This window comes from Bacillus rossius, chromosome 1 (assembly GCF_032445375.1).
Source record: "Bacillus rossius redtenbacheri isolate Brsri chromosome 1, Brsri_v3, whole genome shotgun sequence".
Lineage (NCBI taxonomy): Eukaryota > Metazoa > Arthropoda > Insecta > Phasmatodea > Bacillidae > Bacillus > Bacillus rossius.
Window position 1 is genome coordinate 15739395 of NC_086330.1, and position 19650 is coordinate 15759044.

The 19650-nt window shown below is 40.1% G+C and overlaps 1 protein-coding gene across 1 annotated transcript in view; it reads right to left on the reverse strand.

Moving 5' to 3' along the window:
* The window catches only part of LOC134528641 (A disintegrin and metalloproteinase with thrombospondin motifs 7-like), a 305564-nt gene extending 287256 nt beyond the window's left edge, over positions 1 to 18308 (reverse strand). Inside the window, exon 1 of the mRNA XM_063362439.1 lies at positions 17655 to 18308. Within this exon, the coding sequence (XP_063218509.1) occupies positions 17655 to 17718 (64 nt within the window). The 5' untranslated portion in view covers positions 17719 to 18308. The remainder of the gene's footprint in view (positions 1 to 17654) is intronic.
* Between the last annotated feature and the right edge of the window lie 1342 nt (positions 18309 to 19650).

The following is a 19650-nucleotide window of genomic DNA, read 5'->3' on the forward strand; positions in this document are numbered from 1 at the left end:
GGTCCTGCTGTGCGGCAGAGAGTAAAGGTTTCGTCACAACAACGATGCATCGATGTGCATAAGAGAATGCCTGGAAATGGTACTACTGTTGCAACGCCTGTATCTGGATCGGGTCTGAAAGCTTCGTCTTCATCACCACGGTATCCTTGCAGCTACTGTGATACGTCGTTCGCATTTTCCCATGATGCACGAAGACATGAGCGGAGCAAATGCACGAAGAATCCTTCTCGCATGAAGTTTCGATGTGATGAGTGCCTTAAATGGTTTACTCGAATTGACAGTTTGCGACATCATGCGAAAAAATGTAAAGGTGGAGTCTGTGCTCCTACTGCTGAACTACCTGCCGACATTTCGACTCCTCGCTTTAGATTGGAGACACGAAAACGTACAACCAAAAAAACAGATGCCCAGCGACCGATTATTATGACGTCTGAACATGGAACTAAACCTAAGACTGTGTTCGGAGCATTACAAGTGAACGATAATGGCTTCTACTTGGCGCAGTCTGCATTTCGTGGAACGTTGAAAGACTACTATTATCTAAATACGTTCGGTGAGTCAAAGGACATTTGTAATTTTCTTGACGATATCAGACAGAAGATAATCAATGAGCTTACTGATGATGTAGCAACAAACGGACCTTTGAAATATAACTTGTGGTTGGACTGTATATATGGAAAGCCATATCCGTTCGATGACAAAGTGAAGAAGTGTGCATTCAAGACATCGGCTGCAGTAATTTACAGTTCTAACGATGTGAAGCAAACTGTTAAATACGGTATCCAGAAACTCTGTCAAGAAGAGGTGGACTATGTCTGTAAAGGTTCTGGCTGGACTCTGTCTAGTATAAACCGATTGGAGCTAAGAATTAGTCATTTCACACCGCTGCGGAACTAAATGATTATAAGATTGCTGGCTTTCGTAAGTGATCCTGTAGTAGAATATATATTATGTAATAAATATTATGTTTGTGAAAGAACTTGTGTTGTTTTTGTTTTTTCTCGATCCTGTCACTATTATGTTAAATTGTTATTTTTTTTCATCGTCCAGAATCGTACCAAGGACCTAAGTCGATCTAATTAATCAGTACATTGATTGGAAATTTATTTAATGATTTCTGAACTTTTTCCGAATCTCTAGCATTAAAATTATGAATTACCAATATGTTGGTGTTGATGGCTTATAGGATGATGATGACAGTAGAGGTTTTAATGTCTCTTTAAGAATGTTGAACATGGAATAATGAAATTATTATTTTTTTACATCAAATTAAACTTTATTGCATCGATCGGGTATCGAACCAAGGACTGGAACTGATCGAATCAATCTGTAAATTAATGAGTGATTTATTTAATGAATTTTGGAATTTTTCCCGAATTTCTAGCTAAATAATTATGGATTTTCAAGATGGCGGCCAAATGACAAGATGGCGGGTGACACAACAATAATAAATGATTACTGCACTCTAGCGGATAAGAATTAAACTAACATGGCGTCAGCGCACTCTCGCCGACGATAATAAGCTGATGATGGCTACCAGCAGACGAAGACAAGATGGCGGACATGACATCATACTAGTTGACCTTGTTATTGGTGGTGGTAGGTTAGTCTTTAGGTGACTTCCGTGGTGGAAGGATCGGTCGCCATTTTTATTTTTTTTCGACCTCACCAGGTTCGAACCGAGGACTCCGAGCTTCGTGTCGTTAACGTATGTTTTTTAAATATTTTTTATTAAAAATTTATTAATTGAATTTTTTTATAAATTTTAAAAAAATTTCTATTTCATTAAAATTGGATAGTAAATTTAAAGATGGCGGGCGTAACGGAAACTGCAGCGGTGACGTCATAATCCTATAAATGGCTTAACGTTGGCTTGAGTTAAGGATGCTTAAGCCAGTTTAAGGAATTTCAGCCGCTGGGATTTTTAAGGAATAAAAGGGAAATTTTCCCTCGAAACGGGAATTTTTCCCTCGAAAACGGGAAAATTTTTCTTAAAACGGGAAATTTTGAGTCATTTTGAGGCATTTTTGAGGAATTTCGAGGAATTTTTGCCCGTGACGTCACAAATCCAAGATGGCGGACCGACAATCACAATCCACGCGCCGGCGCCAGATCTCGGAGCCCCTATTATATACTACTACTGGACTACATTATACCTGCTAGTGTCATTTTCTTCAGTTATTATAGGAGGTATAAGGATAACCAATATTTAACGAACGATAATATTAAATACTATTTCATGTTTTTACTGCTATTTGTTATTTAATTCCGAAATAAACATTTTGACGTGACAACGTCTAAAAAATCGATGAACGCCGGCTGCACGCACGAAAAAGCGTCCCGTTACGCACATTGTCCCGTTTCGCGGTGTCCCGTTACGCACATTGTTCCGTTACACTGTGTCCCGGTACACTCATTGTTCCGTTACGCTGTGTTCCGTTACGCTGTCGGCGAGTGCAGTAATAATAGGTTATGTTACAATTGACTAAAAAATTATGGTGATTCATATAATTAATGATAGATATTTGATTACAATTTATTTATATGAAAACTTGTTCATAATTATATTTAAACTTTGTACCTAAACGCCAGTTTTAAAATTAATTACAAGTCATCTACACGTGAACTGTTTCGTCGACTGTTCATAAAGTGAAGTGAAAAGTTAATGTGGTTTTCATTGCTTATTACAACAACAATTTCGGCAATAAAGGTTAATTATTCTTGCATTTTAAAAATCTGATTACTAGTATATATTTCGAGTATTTATTCTTTTATTATTAAAATAAAAATGATTCAATTTTATTCATAAAAATATGCAATAATTTAATCAATTTTTATGACGTCACGTTAAACTATCGTCCGTAAACCGACTTTACAGAGAACCAATTTTTGAATTACTATTTAATTATAACTACAAACGCTATCTATGAACTGACAACAGAACAAGCTGGCTATGGCGCGCGAGCTGGAACGCCGCGTGACGGCCGCTGACGGGCCGGTCGCCGGCCAGGCTGGGCGTCCAGACGGCGGCGGCGCCTGGTTTATGGCGGCGCCTGGCACCCGCGCCGGGGGCCGGGCCTGGGGGCTAAAAATATTGGCGCCGCGGCGCTGAACGCACGGCGGCGGCGGCGGCGGCGGCGGCGGCGGGTCGCGCGCTCGCCTCCCGCCGGCCGGGTCGCTGCTTCGAGCCCAGGGGCGTTGCGATCATCGATTCCTGATCGATATCAGTATATCTACCTTTAGTATAGACGTTTCAATGGTATCGAATCCAAATACCGAAAATTGAACGATATCGATATTCTAAAGAAAAGGGGTCAACAGATGCAGGGTGTCCACATACATAGTATTATATATATATACATATATATATATATATACCATACTTTTTGCATAATTAATTGGCAATTGCCATTTTTAACGTTTCTGTGCAGTATGAATAAGGAAAATGAAATTGAATATAAAAACTAGAACAATTTTAAGTTTAAAGTTAAATTTATTAGCTGCTATGTTTAATTTATTTCAGAATTTTTATCATTTTAAGACAAAAAAAAGTTTATCTGAAATTTTTTTAAACCATACTACGCATTAGCCACCAACACAGTGACTTTTAATCCAAAAAATTCAGTTATTTATTTCATATATATTTCAATTTCTAAATAAGACCTGAAACGGGTCACACACTCTTAATAGTATGAACAACCGAGGCTTCGCTTAAACTAAAAACGTTTTTTGGACACCAAATAAAACTATACACCCCCCATGTAAATCTAAGTAAAATTGCCATGTAAAAATAACTATACATACCATGTAAAATTAAGATTACTCTTCATGTAAAAACTAAGTAGCCTACACTCACCATGTAAAATATCTAGATATCTCGGGCTGTCGTGTCCAGTGTCTACTTCTTGGTTTCCGGTCTGAGACCACGTCGGTGAGAACTACGACTATGTGTGCCTGACGTTTCGGCACGCCTTTTCGCAGCCATCTTCAAGGGCGACCAAAAGCTCGCCAGGCACGCCGTCATTCCTCACGGACGTGGTCTGGACCCGAAACATAATGCAAAGAGAGCTTCATGTAAAAATCAGTTCTGGGTGGGGCGACAAATTAATGTCGTATTGTTTGGGGGCGTGCATAATTTTTCGCGAAACAATGGTCGTCCGCAAGAGAAGCCTCCGACACACGTTTTACCAGGCCGATAAGAGCGAGTTTCCTTCCGTGCATCTGGTCTCGGTATCTATGTGTAGAGACCGGAAAAATTCGCGGATTCATTTCGTGATAGGCTGAAATTCAAACTTGTGTACATTTCTGATGGTTCTGCTATTGGCTCGCAGTTTAACTGGATCTCTCTGGGCAAATGACAGACCATTTACCAACGAAGCTACCCAGTGGAGACGCCTCACAAGTTAGCACCCAATGAACACGCGTGTTTGCTTGAGAAATGCAGAGGATAATGGAGGCTATCCTAGAGGTCATTGGATCCGCGAATTTTTGAGGTCTCTGTCTATGTGTTGTCTACGATAAAGTCTACATGCGAATATCCGTTAGCAAAACAATTCTGGGGGTCACTACCAAAATTTATTTTTTGAGGCTAAAAAGAAATAAAAAAAAGTTTTGGCATGTTTAGTTAACGGGTACTATTTTTTTTTGTGCAGACAAAAGCACTGTTGTTTTGATTTATTTGTGTTGGAGCTGAGGTGTGGCGTCTGGGTTCAGGACGTGCCGTGCGCCAGGTGTGACAGGTGAGCTTTGTTTGGGGGGGGGGGGGGGGGTCGGACCTCATCGCCTCGTAGACGCCAGCTTGACCGCGTCGCCGAAAAGGGACGGGCGGACGGGCCTCGTCTGGGGCACGTCCAACTGACGATCCGTCGGCGACGACGGCCGCGCCAATCCGTCGGACTGCTCTGTCGTCCCGGGGTCGCACCACAACGCCGAAATACCAGAACGCCGAAATGCCACAACGCCGAAATGCCAAATTGACCACAACGCCGACAGCAAGAAAACTGCTGTGTACCACAACGCCGAAATACATTAACGCCGAAAAATGTCATTGCAGGACTGCCACAAAGGTTAGGTTAGGTTAGACTAGGTTAGGTTAGACTAGGTTAGGTTAGTCTAGGTTAGGCTAGGTAAAGTTAGGTTAGGTTATATTATGCTAGGTTAGGTTAGGTAAGGTTAGGTTTGATTGTGGTATTTCGGCGTTAAGGTTCATTTAAGAAACACACACATATTCATTCAGTTGTTATTTCGGCTTTGTGGTGCACAGCAGTTTTCTAGCTGTCGGCGTTGTGGTCAATTTTGACATTCGGCGTTATGGTATTTCGGCGTTGTGGTAACGACCCCTCTGTCCCCAGCTGCAGACACGCGGTGAGACTCGTGCGAGCCCGGGAAGGGCTAACCGCGCCTGCTTGAGCAGCAGTCGGTGGTCGGGAAGTCATTTCGCCCGAAACGTCGCATAGACGAATGTCGGGGACAAATTAATTTTTTCGTGTGCGTGACATTCGGGAGCATTACTTTCTGACTAGTATACCTGTCGGTCGAACGATTTTCCCGCTTTCTGCTTGTCGTAAAACAACTGTCAGTCTGTTGCCTGTCGGTCAAACAATTTTTTTGGGTCTGCTGCTTGTCGGTAAAACTAATTTCGGCCAATCGCATGTCAGTTAAATGACTTTAGGGTAAACGACAGTTTGTCTGCTGCCTGTCAATCAAACGATTTTCCCGCTTTCTGCTTGTCGTAAAACAACTGTCAGTCTGTTGCCTGTCGGTCAAACAATTTTTTTGGGTCTGCTGCTTGTCGGTAAAACTAATTTCGGCCAACTGCCTGTCAGGTAAATGACTTTCGGGCAAACGAATCCCGGTATACATCCGTACGGCCCCACATTGCCCAGCATGAGGGTTGGAAGAGAGTGTGACCTAACCAGTAGCGTTACCCCAAGACTGACACGACTACTGGATCGCCCCAAGCTCCAAACTGCACTCCGATTCGCCCAATGTCTTCGCCAGCCTGAGACCTTCCACTGATAGCCAGTTGTACCATTCTGGGCTACCATCCGCGATCCAATGATCTTTGTTCCAGAATGATCTTTAGTATCAGTATGCAATTCGTATTTAAATATAATTTCTAAAAAACACAATTTACTAACAAAAAAAAATACCGAGCAAAGCTCGGTCATCCAGGTACTAAAGCCTTATTACAGCATTCGGCTCAAATAAAGAGCATTTAAAACACTTATAATATGGATATTTTACGTGAGAAGTGGCTGTAATGCTACAAAAAATGCAGCATTTCTCCTAAGTGTATTAAATATAATATTAAATCTCGTAAATCATTCTCTAATATTTACATGTTGGCAAAATTCCTGTATCATTTAATCATTGTCATGAACCACCAAGTTCTTCGGTTCATGTAAATGTTCCCATTGATCTTCGTCCAGATTTAAAATCACAACGGTTCTACAGAAAATGTAGTCCAAACACGAGCATGAAAGGAGATCATGCTTGAACTCTAACGGTGAATCTGCGCCCACCAGACATTGTTAACTGAGATGCTTATCATTCGGCACTCCTTTGGCTGAGGTTTTCCCATTGGCTTAGGGTCATTCAGGTCCAACCACTGAAGCAGCGTGGAGGTATACGAGTTTGGATTCTAGCCTGTCGCGATATGAATCCGCGAATTTTTTCCGGTCTCTAGCTATTTATTTATGCGGGAAACTAATATTTATGGGAGGGGACTTAGTGGAGTGGCCTTGGAATGAGAAAGGGGGGGGGGATATATGGAATAACATCCAGAAATAACGGCGATGTGGGTTCGGGGGCTCTCCCGAGGAAAAGTTGAATAATAAGTAGAGACCGGAAAAATTCGCGGATTCAATGACCTCTAGGATAGCCTCCATTATCCTCTGCATTTCTCAAGCAAACACGCGTGTTCATTGGGTGCTAACTTGTGAGGCGTCTCCACTGGGTAGCTTGTGATTCGAGGCTTCTTTGGTCAATAGTCTGTCATTTGCCCAGAGAGCTCCAGTTAACCTGCGAGCCAATAACAGAACCAGCAGAATTGTTCACATGTTTGAATTTTAGCCTATCACGAAATTAATCCTTGAATTTTTTCGGTCTCTGATAATAATTTCTTTTAAACAACATTTTTAAGCCAACCTGAAACTTAAATTTCGACTATGAATGTTCTAATTTATCTTTAAAATGGTCGATATCCTTTGTCCTTTTAAAATTAGGTATATCTTTAGAACTGACAAAGTGTGATTGAAAGTGTTAACGGACAGAAGCCAAAGCTAGCGTGTTGGAATTGGGGGGGAAGGAGGGGAGGGGGTAATTTCCCTGTAGGTTGGCCAATGCCGTGAAGAGGCGAGGTTATTGCGTCGCTTAGCTTCGGAGACTGCTGGTTGGCCGTTAGTCCCGCCGTGCCGGCCAATAAAGCGCAGAATTATCAGACCATAGGCGGCCAACCTTCTGATAACGAGGGCCAAACACTAAGATTTAAAAATATAGCGAGCCAATTTGCAACGTGCGTGGAATTTTTTAGTTGGTATCTACATAAAACCCTTTTCCCCCCTTTATACCCTCTCCAACACTTTTTACCATTTAATTTTTTGAGATAACGAAATCACATTTTTAAATCATATTTTTGGTTCTTGTTTATTTTATTGGTTTTTATATGTATCTTATTTTCAATATGATTAATAATATATTTTTTCAAACTGTTAATTTACTTTTTTTATAAAATGTTTTTTTTTAATAATAAATGTAATTAATTATAGTTTCCTGTTTTTAACAGCAAGAAGATTCTGTCGGTACTTTAGCTTCGCTACGTGTTACTTATTTCCGCTATTTTCATAAATGTATTCAACCAATGAAAAAAATATTTAAAAAAATAAAATGTATTTAATACATTTTACTGTGGGAAGGAGGGAAAATGCAGTTATACTTTACTAAAAATAATGTACAATAAGACAGTTCAGTGTAAGTTATGGAATGCTTCCACCACGTTTTAACGACCGCTAATGGAGTTCAATAGAATTTCAAGTTCCGTCCTGGACTATAAAAAGCGATTTCTCAGATATTATCTGGTTCAGCCGACCGTGAGCGATATTTCACTCAAAAGAGTGTTTCTAGAACAAGGAAGCGAGTTTGTTACGTTCGTCATAAAAATTAAGTTGTTCAATAAAATGGCGAACATAGTCCCCCCTCTGGTCATACAGAATTTCTTCCCATGGTATTTTTTTTTTTAATATAAAGTTTCATATTCCTCGATTTAAATCTCCGTTAGGACAGCGACTTCATTTTTTTAAAAAAAAGAAAGAAGAAAAAAACAACTCTGGGGCGAGTTTTAAGCCTATCAAGCCTCTCATCAATTCCCACCACTTGACGTGTTTATTTTATGGAACCACCTGCGATTATGCAAATACTGCAAAATATCCCGTTCTGGCCGGGGGGTCCGACAGCTGAACTGAATGCTCCTGGTCTGAGCGATGTGTCCCTAGCTCGGGCTTCGGGTCGCGATATAATGAGACGGTATCTCACATTACATTTTTTTTTTGGAACGCCTCGACCCACGCATGTATCCTACCCGGAATCGTAATTAATTTATGGAAACAGAATTGAGTTTAAGATGTCTTTGAACGTTTCTTCTTCAACAGTAAGTGAAAATAAATCACCACGTATATTAAACACCCTCACACCCCCGCTTCAACACGCGACAAAGTGGGATCATCGTCCATTAGTGCACAGAAAAAAAAATTGGTTGTCTGTAAAGTCTGTTTACGGACGATAGTTTAACGTGACAACGTCATAACAAAACATTGATGAAAATATTGCATAATTTTATGAGTCAAATTGAAACATTTTAATTGAATTATCACAATTTTGTAGGGACACAAAGAAGGAGTGAAATGAAATATACAATTTAATTGATAAATTTACTTTTATTTGCACTCATTAATTAAAATATGTTTATTACTTTAACGAAGAGATTATTTTAACTTTAACTTTTGTACACGTTTGCTATTTAACTTCTTCCAATCTTTGTTATTCTGTTAAGGATAGGACGATGATAGGAAAAGTAGTAAACGAATGGGAGTGTTTCAAGTTTAATGTGCCTCGAAAAAGTAAAATCTATGGTTTGGATTTTAGCGGACAAGAGACCAATAAACTCATTTTGAATATTTTTGCTTAAGTAATGAACACGTGTCTCTTCAGAAGTAACTCTCCTAACGTGTTCAGCTATGCCAACATCAAATTTGGCAATGTATTCTACAAGTTTCAAAAAAATTCCGTTGTTGGGACTGAAAAGAGTTTCTTTTGTTCCTCGAAAGGCCAGTCCTTGTTTCCCTAAAAATTGGACAATACAAAGCAAGCGTCTAAGAACTTGGTTCCAATGTTCGGTTTCACCTCGGATAATTCTTTCATTTTCTTTGTCAATAGTTTTACCCGAACGCAAACGTAAGGCTAGTTCCCGCCAAGACTGACAAATTTTGATGTGATTATGAGACCTCTCATGACTGGCCAATATTTTTTCCAAGTCTATTTTATATTTGGGGCCGCGGCGGCCGAGAGGTTAGATCGATCGCCCTCCACCAAGGCGACCCGGGTTTAATTCCCGGCCGGGTCACGTAAACTAGGTACTAATATGTACCATGGACAAGGCTGGGGGTTTCAATCGAGTGGAAGAGAGATAGATGCGGCGCAAGCGTACAATGAGCGTAACGGGACACAGCGTAACGGGACAATGTGTGTTACGGGACACTTTTTTCGTGCGTGCAGCCGGCGTTCATCGATATATTAGACGTCACGTCAAAAAAAAAAGTTCAGAATTCGAAAATCCAGTGAGTCCGATAGATTTTTCTCCGCAAGTTGAATTAGTGGTGGACGTTGCCGCGTTTTATCCGACACACACACACGTACATGTATTTAAATATCTTAGCTCGCAAATCACCCTGACTTGCAAGAATACCTCTGTCTGTGGGTAACATCAGTCGGCAAACACACGGTATGCAGAGCTTCCGAAGAAACCACGTGATTCAAAAACTGCTCCGCATATCCGAGTGGTGTCCGCTAACGAAAAGCATTTAAGAATAATCTGAGATTGTACGAGTAGTTATATTTCCGTATTTCGTTTTAAAACTGTATGTTTAGGAAAGTTGAAATTGATAAAAACACGTGCTTCCAGAATAATGTTTAGACAGTAAACACTCAGTACAAATTCTTGAAAAGTACTTGCATTGCACCTTAATATTCAATTATTTTCAATAAAATTTTAATGATATAACTTAAATCTCAAATTCATACACGACTGGAATGACTGATCGCCGATTCCGAGCTTTGCGCTTAGAGGCGACACCGCGCTAGAAGCACCAGCGAGTGTCGTACTTATCATCCCACCTCACCAACACAAATTCACGTTGACTGGGCGGGAACCTTAATAAATTGGTTTCACATCATTAGAGACCCGGAAAAATTGCGGGTTCAGTGACCTCCAGGATAGACTCCAATATCCTCTACACACTCTGGCGAATGCCAACTGTTCATTGGCTGCTGACTTGTGAGTCGTCACGACTGGGTGGCCTGTGATTCGACACTTCTATGAGTGAGGGTCTCTAATTGACCCCCAGTCCTCCAGATTAACAGTGAACCAATGACAGAAGCAGCACTAAGATATAATTATTTGAATTTTAGCATAACACGATATGAACCCGCGAATGTTTCGGGTCTCTACACATAATTTTAATTTGTGGTTTTTTTCCCCCGATTCCAGGTCATTATTCTATTTGTACTCTCGCCAAATACAGCTGAACTGGAATATTTTTTTAATTATTTCTTTCACAGATTCAAAACTAGACTATTTGTTGTATAATTGTAGCATAGTTATCTGGTAAAAAAATTTTAGTACGAATAATCAGAAGTAAATGTGTCAAAAATCTGAAATTTTTCAGGATTCAAGGCATTGTTATTTGCTGTTTCGTGATACAATTTAATTTATTTCAGTTTTCATTCTCCTAAAAATCGTCACAATCTTTAGAATTTAAAAATATTATGTAAAAATAATTTTTAATACATTCTTCTGCTATAAATTCAAATACATCATGAAGTAGCCAAATAATTTTCCTTTAGACGTAAAAATTTTCAATTTCTTGCGCAACAATTTTTAATAATATAATTTTGATGGTTAACTGTGAAAATCAATGACAGTATAGGTATATATATGTATATATATACATACAAATATGTACATAGGCTATATACATATACAACCATATACATTTTGTGAAGGCAAAACAACAGCTGAAAAGTGTATACGATTAATAGTGTTTAAATTAAATATAAGATAATTAAATGGAAATGATCCAACCTTAAACAAAAGAAAACCTTATTAATTTTTGTAAGAGAAATCGAGTGCATACAGACTCGTAACGAGAATTCTCTGTAGTTTCATGATTTTTTTATAAAGTATAGTTCGCACAGCTGTTGAGTGAGCCGTGCGTTTTTTTAAAGAACTGTTTTTCTGTTCAAAAAAAATTAGTTATTTATATGCACAGTCTTCCTTCCCAGCATGGTAATACATGAAGATTTATTAGCGCTAATTGCGAGGTCAAAGAGTGTGAAATATTATAATGGCATGTAATTGCCATGAAGAATAATTAATTAAAGTAAGCAAAGCCATTAAACTGGTTATTTTATTTGTTCGGAGTATCTTTATATTACTCGTGACCCTGTCTTATCTCTGTAGCATTCTTGGGGTAGAGACATTGCACGTGTAGTGCAGACTAGAATATATATATATATATATATATATATATATATATATATTACACTGTGTAGAGGTACATTTGATTCGCACGGACATGAAGTTATGAAGTGTGCAAACTAGGCGAGGCACCGGACACGTATCGATGAGGAAATTTAGTCACGCATCCTAACATGTTTTCCCGGATGCGGTTGTTCGCTCGCGGGGCTTGAATTTCTCCTCTCAGCATTGCAAGCGTAAGGAGTCCTAGCCACGTGATCTCTGGAAACTCAAATTCAAAAAAAAAATATCACTTGCATTCCAAATCGCGGGGTGGCCACGCATGCTTACGAACTGGAAAATAATTTTTCGGGTTCTGTGGCTTCCGGGATCGACTCCATGATCTTGGGCAAACGTCCTACTGGTCATTCATTGGCTGCTGAATTTTAAATGGATTAATTGTGACTCGATACTTATTTGACAGAGGACAAGATTATTCCAAACTGACAGTGAACCAGTAGGTGAAGCATCCCAAAGGATTAGTTTTTTACGTTTCACATAACACGAAAACAATCCGCGATGTTTTTTTCCGGACTCTACACTATAATTAATTATTTTTTGTAAAAGGAACATAATTTTTTTTATGTAAAATTTTTAAATATTTGTAAATTTGTACGTTTACTTGAAAAAAAACTGTATCACTTCAAAATAGTGTTCGCAGTAATACTGGGTTTGGATTCTTACCCGAGCATTTATGCTTTGTGTTGTCCCAGTACCTACAATAGTTAAAGTTATTTGTAAACCGTTGCCTGCATAGTTTTACAGTATTAACTGCGCACATAATAAGCACAATAAAACAAATTAAATTCAAATTATTGAATATACGATTAACTTTTCCATGATTTATAAATATATACTTGAATGAAACACGAATTAAAATATATAAATTGTGTGCCAATTATTGTAAGAAATACTCAGCATTAGGTATATCGGAAAACATATTTCATACGTGCAAAAGTAACCATAACCATACGCTGTACAAAGTTACAATATCTTTGTAGTAGTATTACAAACCCTTTCATGGCAACTGGTTTCCGAAGGGATCTTTTGTAAAAGTACAGAAAATTGTGTTCTCAGGACATCCCAAATATTTATTATATTAGAGTCTGCATCGTGTAAAATGTTTTATGAAAGTCACTGTTTATGACGATGTGAATTCCAGTTTATACTTATCATTAGGGACCGGAAAAATTCGCGGGTTAAATGACCTGCAGGATGAACTCCATAGTTCTACATGCACTCGGTCAAATGCCACCCACTCATTGGCTGCTGTCTTGTGAGACGTTCCATCGTAGCTGCCTGTGAATCGATAAAGATTTTTTTGGGTGTTTCTCATTAGCCCAGATTCATCTAGGTGAGTTGTGAGCCAATAGCAGAGGCAGCACTGAGGTGTAACTATTTGTATTTTAGCCTATCGCGAAATGAATTCGCGAATTTTTCCGGTCTCTACTTATCATACATCATCAAAGTTGGCGGGCAAAAATTTTGGCAATGTTTTGGGTGTTTCAACATGACGATTGTGGGTTAAAAAAATAAAGAGCGTGTTTAACACAGTACACGTGATAGAAGTTAAAATTCTTTGGCAATTAAAACTATACTTCAAACAATTTGCTATTTGAATCATGCGAAATCACTGAACGAAATATTAAATTCATAACACTTAGCGCTATCTACGCGGGAAATGCAGGGACTGTCTCAACAGCGCTCTCTACGCTTCTGGAGAACAAGGAGAAACGCGAGCGCTTTGTCAGAAAATATAAAATCAAGGCACTAAAAGGTGACTGTATAGGATGCCTGTTTACCCATTGTCACTTGGGGGGAAATACATTATTGTTTCGTGGATTTATTTAAATACAGATTGGATTCAACTCGCGTATACATGATCAAACATTTCTATAGTGCTCGTGGCTCGATAATAAGATCACAAGTTTTGTCGGTTACACGTGATTGGTAGAGACCTGAAAAATTCGCGGATTCAATGACCTCTAGGATAGCCTCCATTATCCTCTGCATTTCTCAAGCAAACACGCGTGTTCATTGGATGCTAACTTCTGAGGCGTCTCCACTAGGTAGCTTGTGATTCGAGGCTTCTTTGGTCAATAGTCTGTCATTTGCCCAGAGAGATACAGTTAAAATGCGAGCCAATAGCAGAACCAGCAGAATTGTTCACATGTTTCAATTTTAGCCTATCACGAAATGAATCCGCGAATTTTTCCGGTCTCTAGTGATTGGGTAACAACTTCTCCTGGTTTGCAATTGGCTCAGGGTGAAGGACGTGTCAAGATCACTGTAGTCCAATTATCAACGAGAAGTAGTTGTATATGTGCTTCTATTACAGTCTGCTTTGCCACCCAATTAATCCGCAAAATATACGTGGCTCTAATGAATAGAGACCTGGTAATTTCACGTAGTATTTTGATCACAAGGTGGGATGCAAACATGTATACAGTTGCATTGCCATGATGATCGGACTAGCAATATTTCGACAATATCCTCCGCGACTTTGAGTCAATTAACTACGAGCTTGCAGTGGGGGGACGAATCACGACGATCCAGAAGAAGACGAGAAGAAAACGAGAGGTTTCGGAGTAATGAATTTACAAATAGCTATGACTATTTTTGGTTTTGGGACAACACTAAACATAAATGCTCGGGTAAGAATCTGAACCCAGAATTACTGCGAACACTATTTTGTATGGATACAGTTTATTTTTTTCATTTAAATAAACTATTTTGGAAATATCTGCAATTATAAGTACATTAATTTTTCTGTTTGATTTACAAAAAATCATAGTGTAGCAATGTAGACTTGAAGCACGAATACACATCTGCTTAACGTTGACGATCGAACCACAGTACACTTGACACGCTCTTGAAGACCCTGAACTAGAAGGAGAAGTGGTTAGCCAATAACGTGTGACCCTAAAGAGGATGTGACCTTGCTATCGACCAATGAGCACTCTAGAAATGCTTTATTATGTGTAGGCAGGTTTAGTCAAGCCTGGAGTGAAATGAATCCATGAAATAATCATGACTCTAGTCATTAAAATACCAACGAGCCAATATTTTTTTAATATAACAAACAGAATAAAAAATTTAAATCCCACCAAAGCGATCGGTAGGTACTGGATCAAATTCGCGATTTCAAAGACTTCCAGGATAGACTCCAAGACACTCTATGCACTCGGACAGATCCCACCTGCTCAATGGCCACTGTCTCGTGACACCTGTTAGCTGGTATGCCTGTGAGTCGATACTTCTTTTGTTGAGGGTTCCCCATCGGCTCAGAGTTCCTCAGGTAAACTGTAGTCCAATCACTGAATCAGCAAGAAGGTGAACGAGTTTGGATTCTAGCCTGTCGCGAAATGAGTGTGTGATTTTTTTTTTCCTGTCTCTAGACATCGGGGTTAGTTTCCCGATGAGGTCGCATCTGGAAAACTTGATGGGCGTGTTCATTGAGTAGGCGTGCGTTCTCGCAGTACTCCTATTTCCCTCTTTTTGACGTCATAACTAGAGACCCGTAAAATTCGCGGGTTCATTTCGTGTTAAGCTAAAATTAAAATAATTATACCTTAGTGCTGCTTCTGTCATTGGTTCACTGTTAATCTGGAGGACTGAGGGCCAATTAGAGACCCTCACTCATATAAGTGTCGAATCACAGGCCACCCAGTCAAGACGACTCACAAGTCAGCAGCCAATGAACAGTTGGCATTTGCCCGAGTATGTAGAGGATATTGGAGTCTATTCTGGAGGTCATTGAACCCGCGAATTTGTCGGGTCTCTAGTGATAACGTCTTATAAATCGATGAACGCCGGCGGCACGCACGAAAAAGCATGACTCATTGTCAAGTCCCACCTGAGCCGAGCGTGCAAGAACCGGCCAACCACCGTGCGAGAAAATCTTCTACAATATCAAACAGGTTAAGGCGGGCTTTTTAAAAGCAGCAATAAAAAAAATTGATGTGATGTTAAAACGTAAAATTATCGTCCGTAAACCGACTTTACAGACTACCCCCTTTTTTACTCTCCCTTCTCTCTCTTTTCCCTCTCTCTCTCTCTCTCTCTCTCTCTCTCTCTCTCTCTCTCTCTTTGTCTAATAATTTTAATTCTCCCCGTTGGATCACGGACTATTTTACACGCCCCGATGGAATAGAAGCGAAGCTGATAAGTAGTGACCTGTAAAATTCGCGGATTCATTTCGCGATAGGATAGAGTCCAAATACTTTTGACATTATTTTGCTTCAGTGATTGGGCCACAGTTTATCTGAAGAACTATGGGCCAATGAAAAATCTTTAACAGAAGAATTAGCGAATCGCGATCATTCCAGTCAACAGGTGTTACGAGTTGGTAACCAATCAGCAGATTTAATTTGCAGGAGTGCATAGAGGATCATGGAGTCTATCCTTTAGGGATTTGAAATCGCGAATTTTACAGATCTCTACCGATAAAAAATCTTCGTCGCAATTCGAGAGACAGTTGCGTTTAACCAAACAGAAGGCACGGCATGACAGCAGTGGCCAAAGGAATTCTGATTATTAACAAGAATATGGAGTCTACCCTGATGTTATGAATTATCACAAATTTCGCATGTTTGGAGCTATTTACGTATATCTAAGCTGATCAAACATTTAAATAGGTAACTAATGCCCCGACTGTACAAAATTCTAAAAATATCTAAGCAAAAAGGTTTTAAAAATAAGGAGAAATTATTGTTTTTCAAAATCATTTTTAGAGTTACCATGAATATAACAATATAACAATACAACAATTATTATTTTTTATATTTAAAAAGAACAAGACTATAAAAACTGTTTTAAACTAGAACTTGAAAACTAATTAACGTAATTTCTCAAATGTGAATATTTAATTTGTAAAATTTATTTTGTAAACAATGTGCAACTAAGAACTTATATGCTGAATGAAAAAAATTAAAAAGTTGCGAAAACAAATATCATACCTACCGTAGTTCAACGAAAAATATTATTGGTTAATGTTTATAATCAAAATTAAAACAATTTTCCGGTTTTACTAAACACAATCAATTATTAAAAATCAGCTCAAATCTCCTTGGTTAAGTTAGGTGGAAAAGCCATGTGATAGGCAATTAACAGTAGTTCTAAACTCCGTGGATCTATGTTAAGAATAAGGTTCACGTTCACGTAGCCTATTTACTATAAACACAATATAGTTTGGCTATAACTACAGACCGGAAAAATTCGCGGATTCATTTCGAGATAGGCTAAAATTGAAACAAGTGAACAATTCTGCTGGTTCTGCTATTGGCTCGCAGTTTAACTGGATCTCTCTGGGCAAATGACAGACTATTGACAAAAGAAGCCTCGAATCACAAGCTACCCATTGGAGACGCCTCACATTTTAGCACCCAATGAACACGCGTGTTTGCTTGAGAAATGCAGAGGATAACGGAGGCTATCCTAGAGGTCATTGAATCCGCGAATTTTTCAGGTCTCTAGCTATAACTTCTAATTTTTTTATTATTTTTTTTTACGTTTACGCAACACAGTTACATTTTGACTTGATGATTTCGTATTTACAAATTTTATATACAAAAATAAGAGATGTTATTTTTACAAGTTTAAAAGTAATATATTTTTAAAGAAATCATTACAAATGTCACATGTTTTTATCGGTTCCTTTTTAAATTGCGAGCGAAAGAGGACGGGTTGTGTAAATTTCCAGAAGAAAAAAAAATGGTTTGGCGAGAGAGAGAGAGAGAGAGAGAGAGAGAGAGAGAGAGAGAGAGAGAGCACTTGGCACGCGCAAGGTCGTGCGACAGTCAGCACACACACACACACACACACACACACACACACACTCTCCGAGAGAGCGCCGATGACTCACCTGAGTGCGCGCGCGCGGCCGCCAGCAGCGACCACGTGGCCAGCAGCAGGCGCGCCGCATCCATGCCGACCCCGCCTTTGCCGCGCGCGGTGACGTCACAGCTCCGCCATCTCCTCTGGCCGCGCCGGGTTGACCCACATCGATAACACTGACCGCCACGTCTTCTTCCCCCCTCTTCGTCAACTTCTAACCGAACGAGATAACCACTTGATTGAGGGTGGGGAGAACGAGACTCGCGTCCGAAGCGGCGATAGACTAATTGAAAACTACGCTAATGAGCACGTCGATGAATCGGTCCGATTTTACGGCCAAAAAAAATAAAAGAACAATAGTTGGTGTGAATGACCTCGGACGTATTTTTTTTTTTTTTGGTCCCCGTGAACCGAGACGGGCGATCGAGAGAGAGAGAGAGAGAGAGAGAGAGAGAGAGAGAGAGAGAGAGAGAGAGAAAGAAAACGTCGGTCCGTTTTTGTTTCTTTCTTTTCTTTTTTTTTTTGTTAAGATGTGTTTATGTTGGCAGAGGTCCCTGGCGGCAGACCGAGAATAGCAGTCGGTGGTCGTCGAGATAGCGCGTTCTCTCGTGGACGTAGCTACGTGTGCGTAGCCCCGCGCGCGCGCGACCTGTCGCCCGTCACTACACCGAGTACTATAGCGCGGTCGGCGCGGCGCGACATCTGGCCGGTCCGGCGGGGAGGGAACAGAGGTAGTGGAGATCTGAAGGAACTTTTTTTTTTCTGTCAGGGGAAGGGGAGGGGCGTGGTTACAACGAGATTAAAGGGAGTGGGGGGTGAGAGGGGAGGGGAGCGGAGCGTGCGCAGAAGACGTCTGTCGCGTGGGCCAAGCTTCCTCTCCTCTGCGGCATAAGGACGGTGACGAGAACCGCCCGATACAGAGAGATGCGGATCCGGAGAGAAAGAAGGCGCTACAAACATCACCACAGCCAAACCTTTGAATATATATACTGTATAGAAGTCGCCAGCCCAGGTTAAAAATTCTAATGCGGTTTTGAGGTAGTTGGTTAATTCACCGCCGCAATCGCCACCATCCCTAGGGCATCGACTTGTGGTGGTCCCTAGCGGACAAGTGTCGAACTCTTCAGACACCCCTTCCCCCCTCCTGTTGAACGACCTTGAGCTGCAGTGAATGATGGATGAGGGGTGCGGGGAATGACAGCGGGCGACAGTGCTGCGCTCTAACGTGTAAATAACATCTAAGACGATACAGGGCGTTACGGCAGCGCACTGCAGCGGTGAAGTTCCCAAGCTGCTCATTATACGCTTCTGAAAAACGTAGAGTAAATCCTATCCACTCGCGACTTCTATACATTATATATATTCAAAGGCCAAACCAACATCAACTATTTTAAGTAGGGGGGGGGGGGGTGGGTTTGTCTGTAAAGTCGGTTTACGGACGATAATTTTACGTGATAAAGTCATAAGTAGGGGCATGCATATTTCGTGAAAAGATTCCGAGATTAGCTGAAAGCCAAAACACTGTAGCATCGTCTTGTGTTTCGTGATTGGGTGTGTTTTGTTTTAGGTGCATGTCAATTGTTATACAACACCAATCACAGGCATGCAGTGCGGAAGCAAACACGTTCTGTTTGGCTCCTCGGTTAAACAAGGCAACGACTTCTCTCGCAGAAGGCCACCAATCACACGGAAGAAGCCGCTGTTGCGGGTATACCTTGTTGCAGTCTAATAGGCATTCAGAGTTTTTCGCGAAAAATTCCTGCCCCTAGTCATAAGAAAACATTGATGAAAATTTGCATACTTTTTAATTTACCAATATTATTTACAGTTTTTGCAAATTTAATTTAAATAATTTGTTTAAATATCATCACGAACAATTAGTTAAAAAGGACGCCTTAACCTGTTTGATATTATAGGTTTTCTCGCACGGTGGTTGGTCGTTTCTTGCACGCTCGGCTCAGGCGGGACGTGACAATTTTTTCACGCGTGCAGCCCGCGTTCATCGATATATAAGACGTTATCAC